The 9,070-nt window shown below is 50.6% G+C and overlaps 4 protein-coding genes across 4 annotated transcripts; 2 read left to right on the top strand and 2 right to left on the bottom strand.

The window, feature by feature from the left end:
• Positions 1–915: 915 nt before the first annotated feature.
• On the bottom strand, positions 916–2,725 carry T310_8442 (Cystathionine beta-lyase; the record flags this gene model as incomplete). The annotated part of the gene is made up of 4 exons (XM_013468778.1): positions 916–1,031; positions 1,167–1,575; positions 1,638–2,409; positions 2,583–2,725. The coding sequence occupies 4 exons, from the start codon at positions 2,723–2,725 to the stop codon at positions 916–918; spliced, it is 1,440 nt and encodes a 479-aa protein (XP_013324232.1).
• A 2,222-nt stretch (positions 2,726–4,947) lies between these two features.
• T310_8441 (uncharacterized protein) lies at positions 4,948–5,349 on the top strand (the record flags this gene model as incomplete). Its single annotated transcript, XM_013468777.1, has 2 exons — positions 4,948–5,188; positions 5,267–5,349. The coding sequence occupies 2 exons, from the start codon at positions 4,948–4,950 to the stop codon at positions 5,347–5,349; spliced, it is 324 nt and encodes a 107-aa protein (XP_013324231.1).
• Positions 5,350–6,068: 719 nt separating this feature from the next.
• T310_8440 (Monooxygenase) lies at positions 6,069–7,546 on the top strand (the record flags this gene model as incomplete). The annotated part of the gene is made up of 5 exons (XM_013468776.1): positions 6,069–6,302; positions 6,647–6,670; positions 6,758–6,869; positions 6,920–7,294; positions 7,347–7,546. The coding sequence occupies 5 exons, from the start codon at positions 6,069–6,071 to the stop codon at positions 7,544–7,546; spliced, it is 945 nt and encodes a 314-aa protein (XP_013324230.1).
• Positions 7,547–8,101: 555 nt separating this feature from the next.
• On the bottom strand, positions 8,102–9,028 carry T310_8439 (uncharacterized protein; the record flags this gene model as incomplete). Its single annotated transcript, XM_013468775.1, has 2 exons — positions 8,102–8,373; positions 8,482–9,028. The coding sequence occupies 2 exons, from the start codon at positions 9,026–9,028 to the stop codon at positions 8,102–8,104; spliced, it is 819 nt and encodes a 272-aa protein (XP_013324229.1).
• Between the last annotated feature and the right edge of the window lie 42 nt (positions 9,029–9,070).

Below are 9,070 nucleotides of genomic sequence, written 5' to 3'. Positions count from 1 at the left end.
AAGACCATCCAGCTCTTACTAGCTGCTGGGGCAGATGTAAATCAACAACTCACCTGTGGAGACTATGGCAGTGCCCTAGCAGCAGCAATCATGACACCATGGTCACAACTTGAGACTATCAAGCTACTTCTGGATGCAGGAGCAGATGTCAATGCAAAATTACGAGTTGGTAAGTCTCAGACTGCTTTAGGAGCTGCTGAATATTTTGTGAGGTATGACATTATACATCTATTGCTTGAGCATGGAGCTGTTTAGAAGGGAACCTCTTTGCCTTCTACTTGAGCTGAGTCCATTAAGGCTAAAAGACATGCGTTACTTTTGAATCCTGTTGAGGTGACTGGGTGGTAAATTGACAAGCGCTGGATGTTTCTCTTAAGAATGTGATTCTCGGGAAAATGAGCAATTTCGTTGGAATTCTTTCTTGATTTTTGAGAATCACAAGGTATCCTTTTTGGGTGTTTTTTTCCCTTTCTCTCTCTTGACTCTTCTCCATTTTCCCTCCCTTCTGCAACCAATGTTGGGTATTTCTTTCCTATGTTGTTTAGTTCATTTAGGCTTTCCTCAGAAGACTGCAAGTTCTAAAATTCAACTCATTACAAGTCGCAGGTTTTTAGTCGAAGGATATAGGGCTACGTAAATAATTGCCTGAGATTCTCCTAAATTGCAGGTGAATATGACAGGAAGGTCTTCGCTTACACTAGAGACCCTACCTTACACATAAGGGAAACTGGTGAGAAATTAATATTATTGTTACGCTGTTATATGTTTTCATTTATTTTATTTACCTCTCTTCCCTGTTTATTTTGTATCAGAAGGGGAAGAGATTGCGTGATGACCTATGAACAAGCCTTAGAGGGCTCGATTCGCTCCACAGGTTTGAAGAGAAAATACCTGGTCTGTACCATGGATCTTCTACTATATATCTAGGTAGTCGTTATCTATGTGTTCCTCGCTGTATTTGCTCGAATTTGGTAGATAGAACGCCTTTGCCACAGAGGACACTCGCATCCCCTCGAAGAAAACCAATCGATCTACCATGTAAGTATACTTATAGCTAGCAAGATCTCATGGTCAGATGTCTATGTCTATCTTGGACACATCATGCCGTCTCTATCACGTGGACGGAAGACTCCCACGTGGATGGCGACTTGGAGGCTATTGCTTACTGTTGACAGCTCTGAATCCCTGAACCAGGTCGCCCAGAAGGTCCTTCGGGTCCTCAACGCCGACGCTGATCCGCAACAGATCCTTATCCACTGTCGCGTCCGTCATGGTCCGCCATTCGATCAAGCTCTCGACTCCGCCCAGGCTGGTCGCGTGGTGGAACAAATGCAGCTTGCTCGGTAGCTGCTTCGCCAGCGCGGGAGTGCGGAGGACGATGGAGAACACAGGTCCGTACCCGTTGGGCATCTGCTTCTTCAGCCATGTTTGACTATCCTCCGTCTGCAGACTGGCGTGGTGCACCTCCTTGACCACGGTCCGGACGATTTCCGCGTCTGCGGAAGAAAGGCTCGAGTTTTGTTTCCCAGTCACGGCATCGTTCAATGCAGTCACGATGCGTTGTGCGGACTCGCTCTGCCGGAGCACTCGCAGTTCCAGCGTCCGAAGGCTCCTCACGCCCAGCCAGCTTTCCAGACCACCCATGACTGAACCCAGAACAGACGGTCATCGAGCAATTTCTGCAGCCACTCGGTCTGTTTCACCGCGAGAACGCCGCACAGGAGATCCGAATGGCCGCCAATGTATTTGGTGCCCGAATGCAGCACGAAATCGGCTCCATGCTGGAAGGGATCCTGCAGAGGAGGCGGCGCAAAGGTCGAATCCACAGACAGATAGGCGCCCCTCGAATGCGCGCGATCAGCATAGTACTGTATATTGAGTGCGCGGCCGGTAGGGTTGACGGGTGTTTCCAAGTGGATGAGATCACCTTCACACAGCTCGTTGAGATCACAGTTCAGCGGGAGGATCTTGCAGTCTGTCGGTCTCTGATGGAGCTTCAGTGTGCCGTGGATACCGTGGTATCCTGCTCCGATTGAGACCTTCTTGGGGTTGAGCAGAGTGACCAAGGCATGAAACGCGGCGAGACCGGAGGTGTATGTCACGCAGGGGTTCTTCAGCAGGGTCGACAGGACGGCCTCCAGCCGCGATGTGCCATGGGTGGACTGGCGCGAGTAGCAGTGCTCCGTGGGCTCGAAAATGGGGTACGACCGTTCATGGTACAGGCGCAGTCGCTCTGGTTCCCTGGGGTAGCGGAAGGTGGTGGTGACATGGATCGGAGGAGCGACATCGTCGACGACATTCAGCGGATCATCAGCGTGGATCGCTTGCGTGGAGGGGGAGAGTGATGAGATATCGAGAAATTGTCTTGTCGAGTTGGCTTGACCATTGTCGTCGGCGCTGGTATTATTACTGCCAGAGGATCACATGCTGGAATTCAGCAGATACGTCTGCGGGACTACAAGCGATATCTAGCCTTGGACCTTATAACAGCAGTATTCTGGCAGTATCTATGGCGGCACTACTCGCAGCACAGTCCTCGTGGGAATTGAAGTTGTGTTGCTCGACAGAAATGGATGACTAACGACTGTTCAGTGATCGGAGTCCGGCCGACACCCCGCGGCTGCCCGTTAGCGCGTTCGGGTCGTTCCTTCCTCGGGTCTGCTATCTTATCTCTGCTCTCGACCGCAGGATAGCATTGCTTTCCTGGGAAACTGCTACCAGGCATTATCGCCATCTGACGTGTTCGACAGCTCACCATCCAGCATGGGCGGACCGGATATCCATGCCTGTTTACGGCCTGACCTGTGGTTATATCACCGCTGGCATCTGCACTCTTCACTGACGACCCTGTTTACTACTGACAGAGAGCAACCAGGAATATCTCGAGACAGAAAAGAAAAGAATGGCCTTCACACCAGAGCAGCACTTCATCCCCCCTAACAAGCACTCCCCGAACAGCGTCCTGCCAGTCTTGATCTACCGTGATGTCCTGCCGCTGCCGCTGTCTCAGGAGAGGACGACCAGCTTCCTCGAGGCCAACGGGTGGGTGAAGCAGGGTGTCTGGGGGCATATTCCCGTTCGACACTTCCATCCGAATACCCACGAATGTTATGGTTAGTTGCTTGCCAGTGTCACTTTGTTGTTCCCTTATCGTTCCCTCGCTTTCTTTTACCGTTTGCGCTTAGCTTTATCTGAACTGACCTGGACTAACCGATCGTTATAGGCATCTTTCAAGGCGAATCGACCCTCCTGCTCGGCTGCGGCGCTAACGACACAACCGGCGGAGTCAAACTGAACGTCTCAGCGGGGGACGTGATTGTTATTCCTGCAGGGACAGCGCACTGCTCTCTGCAGAGCAGCTTGGACTACCGATATGTTGGGGTGTATCCGAAGGTTTCAACTTTCCTGTCTCTCTTCTTTTCTTCAAGAGAACAGCCAACAAAAGAATACGAAGGCAGATGATAGTACAGTACATTACTGTACTGTACAGCACGTACCTGCAGTTCATTACCCATTAGTCATTATTATTCTTGTTGATGTTTTTTTCTTTACTTTTCTAGTCGTTGTTATTGTTAAGGTTTCTTCTTTCCTTTTCTCCACAGAAAGCAAGCTAATACTGTTATTACATGCAGGGCGCTCCACACTGGCGGAACGAATACGGCAGAGACCCCGTCGACCCGGACGGCAGCGTTGCAAAGGAGATTCAGTCGGTGGAGATGCCCTTGCACGACCCCGTCAATGGCGAGAATGGTCCCTTGACCCAGCTGTGGAGGAACATAAAGCAACAGCAACAGCAAGAGCGGCCAACGCATTTGCGTTCTATTGTGACAGCGATCTGCGCCGTGTGCTTCACGGCTACCCGACACAAAGGAATATGGAAGCTGCTCAACCCCTTTGCTTATTGGGGTTATAGTCAGCCTAATCCTTCATGATTTGCTCATCTCTAATTGACTAAGACTTGTCGACTAGAGCTCTAGTCTCTAGTCAGAGTGCTTAGTCTTTCTCGTTTGCTTTGGCAAGAACACGCAGCACAGCAAAGTAGGTATTGGGTTTGCTTTCCAAATTCTGACTAATGGTTGTTATGCCTGTTCATAGTTAATTCTCGTGATTATTGATTGTTATTACAAATTCTCAATCCCCCACAATCCCAGATAAGGGCTGCCGTGATCCTGAAATTGGAAGGACGGGTCTCGTGTGATGTCCATGAAGGAGCAGTTGCCCATGATTCCAGGTCCCGGCCACGTTGCTGTCGCTGTCTCCGGATGTTGCGCCTGTCTGCCCTCAACAACACCCCCCGCCGCTGCTGCTACTGGCCCAGAATGTCCCCATTCCCGGTAATCGCGAGATAGAGTTCGACTTCGACTGCCCGAATACGCAGCAGCTCCTGCCCCACGCGCCACCCTCCCCCCCAAAATTCGATGTGTCCACCGTCGTCGGATGGTGGAAGATCTGCGTCTCCACTGTGTCGTCCTCGGCGTTCTCGTCTGGGTCGGGTTCTGGACACAGCGATTGATGAAACAGGCCTCGACCCGGCTTGCGAGATAACGTATTGGGACAGGTGTAGTCGAGAATCCCACATCAAGGCCGTATTGATCGACACGGTCCTCCGCGCAGATTCCGGTTCGCCGGGGGTTGTTGACTAGACGAAAGAGCGGATTCGACCAACGTATCCAGCCGTTTACTGATCTATGTCGGCCTTCCTCGCCTGCCCAGAATGGAGGTCATCCCGGATTATGTCAGTGAAGTAAGGAGTTTGGCGTACAATCACCTGACACAACCCACACAGCCGCAAGTTCCCCCAAGAATTTTATTCACTTGTCCAGCGTGTTTTCGCTGTTTGTGGGACGCAGCGGTCGGCTGCACGGCAGGAGTAGAGATGGATCGTCGCGACATGGCCGCGCAATACCCTAGGAAAGGATCAGTGGCCCCAAAGTCTTCTCCGCAATCATGTCGATCAGCCAAACGGTCCAGGCGGTGTGGATCAGCGCCAGCTCCAACGACGAGGTGTTCGGGACCGCCAGTTGGGCCGACTGCGACGAGTACAGAAACGCATGGTCGAGCATGCTGGGATGGCATGATACTAAACTGGAGATGCAGTTATGGGCTCCAGTAGTCGCGATTCCGCTGCAGTTCTTCGCTCGACCGGCCCCAGAATCGCAGCGCGTCTATCTTGTCTCGAGACCATCAGGTGAGCACATAATTTCCTAATTTGTATAAAGCAGGGAGAAAGCTCCATGGCTATGGCACTACTACTATACTATCATAGTACTAGCGGGTAGACGACAGCACCGTGCTAGATATTCTAGACGCGACGCAGGAACTGATAACGCCGCAAGCCCTAAAGTCTAGACACGTGCGCCGCAAAGATAGGCGCATCGACCTTGGAAATATACCGAATCTCCCCGATATTGTATCATCAACATGCCCTCCATGCCTATCTAGAAGCATCTACGCTCTTACGGAGTATAGATAATCGTGAAGTATCATAGATACCTGATGGGCCAATAGGTAAAATTTATACAAGCGATAAGTTACGTATTGAGCGAGAATCATTAGAACTAGCGTAAAACAGTCTGGCAATGAATTATCAAAATTTAACAAAGCCTTGCAGGTTTTGCTGTCTCGAGAGAAAATCCATGTAGCTGTCTATGCCAAGGACTTCGTACTATAGTCAGTCGATGTCTTTATCCCTGTCTTTATCCTTGATCAATATTTTTATTTTTAGGTAGTGTCTGTCATCTACTGTCGAGGCGGACTTTGTAACTATGTTCCTTGTTATCTTTTTGCTGTAATTCTCGCGATATCTATTTCCTAATATTTACAAAGGCACGTGCCAGTACGCAAAAGCGGAAGCTATACTTTTTAATAGCAGCGATAAAGATGACGATGGCCACAAAGTTCATCTGCTTTCCGTAAGAGAAGATGGATGGATCGATAGATAGATAGATACAGCCTTGCTTCACTGAACCGAACAGAATCAAGAAGAAAGTCACCACGCCAAGGCATCTTATCTTGCCTCTCTGACTCGCACGCCAACCCGGAACAAAAACGCGATATCCCTTCCTAGGATGGTGACCGTATCTGATAAGGGCTGTCTCGCCGGCTATCACCTTCTTCTGGTGATCTTCTTCTTCCCGGCCGATGAGCAGTCACCAATCGCTGGACCAGACTATGGAAAAGCTCCCATCAATAAAAATCTATCGTACGTGTGGACGCTGTCTGCAGACATTGATTGCATTGCTGGCTTGCGGCCCAATAATGGCGCAATACACGCATTATTCATTTATGGACACGCACAGGATGTATGTACAGTAACATACGATACACCCTTATCAAACGGCGTACTTCGCCCTGACTCGGCATGCAGTATCCAAAGGAAAGAATTTCCCAAAACGGCAAAAGGGTAGAGATTCCTGAAAGCGGTTTAGCGAGCCGATCGATCGATCGTCGTTTATATCATTTATTATTATTATTATGTACCCCGGCCGGGGTACCCGGCCGGGGAGGGGAAGAAGGTTCCTCCCTTCTCCCCGACCGACCGATCGCTATTATTATAGCCGATCACGGGATCGATTGGCTTCGGGCCGGCCTGGGGGCGACTATCTATCTATCATATTCATGCTTATCAGATACGGAGAATTGACAGGGTCTGTCTCTGGAATTTTCATGGGTATGCTGTGCTGTGCTATGCTACGATTCACTTGAATGGACTTTTTATCTGGTCTTTAGCTTCTGTCAAGCAATGACAAGGTCATAGTCTGCTCAAGGATACAAGCTCCAACAGGTCTTTGGAGAGGATGGTCTACAGTTTGAGATATTCGAGAAGAATGTCAACTTGGGGAGAACGTGGTTTGGAAGTCCATGTTCAGGTGAGATTGCGTCTTCGAGAAGCAAGGTTGTACTGAATGACTGCTCTCAGGCTGTGCGTGCGAGCTTCTGCCCCAATCCGTACTGGTGTTCAACCCCGGGGAGCGGTACCTTGAAGCGCTGCAGAAAGACAACGTGGAGCCCGTTTTTCGACACAATCGATCACGTCACGCCAGACTGCGCGAGCTGTGGAAGGACGACCCTCTCTCGTACTGCGGCCTCACGGTGTCCGGGTTCCCGAACTACTTGATCTTCCTCGGGCCAAACACGCCGATCGCAAATGGCAGCCTGATGGGCGCGCTGGAGGAGACGACTGATTACTTCATGCGACTGATCCGGAAGATGAGCACGCAGCGAGCTGTCTCATTTGATGTGCGGTGTGCCGTACAGGAGGATTTCAATGCGACCACGCAGGACTTCATGCAAGGTATGGTCTGGACTGTCCCGGACGCGGCCTGCAGTACCGCGACTTCTTGCAGCTGGATCGACGGGAGGATTTCGAGTGAAGTACGACGGCAACTGCTTTGCGTATTGGGGTCAAGGGTATTCCAGTGTCGAGCGCGAGAGCGAGCCAGATCTGAGTTATTATATCCAGCAGGCACCCAGATCTCCCGTGGAAAGCGTCAGCATGCAAACTAGAATATCAGTCAGAGGAGGCATTGGAGAAGTCATGGGATGAAGGATCTCCCGTGAAGATGAACATACGTGAAGACTCCATTTTGAGGTCTGATGTCACCGAAGGTTGCATTTAATATATAGCCTCTCTCTCCATAGTCTATCGTTGACAGGACACTTTCTGTGTTTATAAGCCAACATTAGCCTGTCATAGATATCGATTCAATTTTCAAGCCTCGACTGTGTGGCTTGTCATTTGACTTCAAGTCGCGTGCCAAGAAGAACAATCCATATATAGGGAGGAAATATCAGTACTGCTCCTGGACGCAGACATTGAATGCTCTGCCGGGAATGGTATAACGTCTATGCTGATATTCCGGTATGTCATCTCGTTGTTGAAAGTCATGTCCATAGGTGAATATAAATACAAGACCAAGTCGCAATCAAATCGTCTGACGGCTCATTTCCTGTCGTATCCAACAATCCCCTTACATGCGCATTACATACCGCCCAAATCGTATAGTATAGTAAATATTACATATAACCAGATGGCACCCTGAAATTGGAAAATCATGCACAGTGCTGAACTGGCCTCATTCCATGCCAGATATCTGCACGACTAGATAGGCCGCTTGCTCCTCGTCTCAAACGGAAACAGCACAGAGATGATGGCCGCAACGCCCAACAGCGACGCGCAGACATAGATTGGCACGGAGCTGGACGTGGATGCAAAGGTCCCGATAATAGCGGACATCGTCCCCATTAGTCTATTGAAGGCGACAGCGACGCCGTTGCCGGTTCCGCGGTGGGCGGATGGCAGGACCTCGACGGTATAGGCGTACAGTGTACCGTAGTAGATGTTGATGGTCACGGAGATCGCGCAGCTGAAGCCTAGGTTCTCAGAAGCAGTGCGAACAGCGGTATACGCGAAGAAGAAGATCACTGGTGGTAATCACGTCAGTTGTGGTCCGTGGAAAAGTTGTAAATGGTATTGCCTACTCGTAGCTAGAGCTCCTGTCGCCATGGTGTACTTCCGTCCGAGGAGCTTAGTCTGACACATAAACCCTGCCATGATGGGCCCAGGAATAGCACAGACATTGGTGATGGCGTAGTTCCGCCACGTGAGATAGGGGGACGTATCTCCTGCAGCTGCATCTCTGGACGTGAGGTAGTCGGGCAAGAAGACATAGTACAGCGAGTATCCCAGACCGATGAGCGCCCAGGAGAACCAGACTAAGGCCGTCGAAATCCCCATCCATCGCGTGGCAAAAAGGCCGCGCAGATGGATGAGCATCTCCGACAGGGAGGCGTGGTTCTTGGCGTGAGTACTGCTGACATGTCCGCATGCTTCAAGCTGCTCTACAGTGAGGTCGCAGGTCCGGCCATATTTCTGGGCAAGATTCTGGAAGGTCTTGACTACGTCCTCGTCACGGCCTTGGCAAAGCAGGTATTTGGGCGTCTCGTGGAATCGGATCACCGTCACGCGGGCTATGCTCATGACGAAGACGAGGGCTCCGCAGGTGTAGTATAGATAGCGCCAACCCATGTTGTTCGATTTCGTGCATGGAACAGAGCCATCCGACGGGCA

The sequence above is a fragment of the Rasamsonia emersonii genome, assembly GCF_000968595.1.
Source record: "Rasamsonia emersonii CBS 393.64 chromosome Unknown ctg1118621760752, whole genome shotgun sequence".
Lineage (NCBI taxonomy): Eukaryota > Fungi > Ascomycota > Eurotiomycetes > Eurotiales > Trichocomaceae > Rasamsonia > Rasamsonia emersonii.
This window is presented reverse-complemented; position numbering and strand designations above follow the sequence as displayed.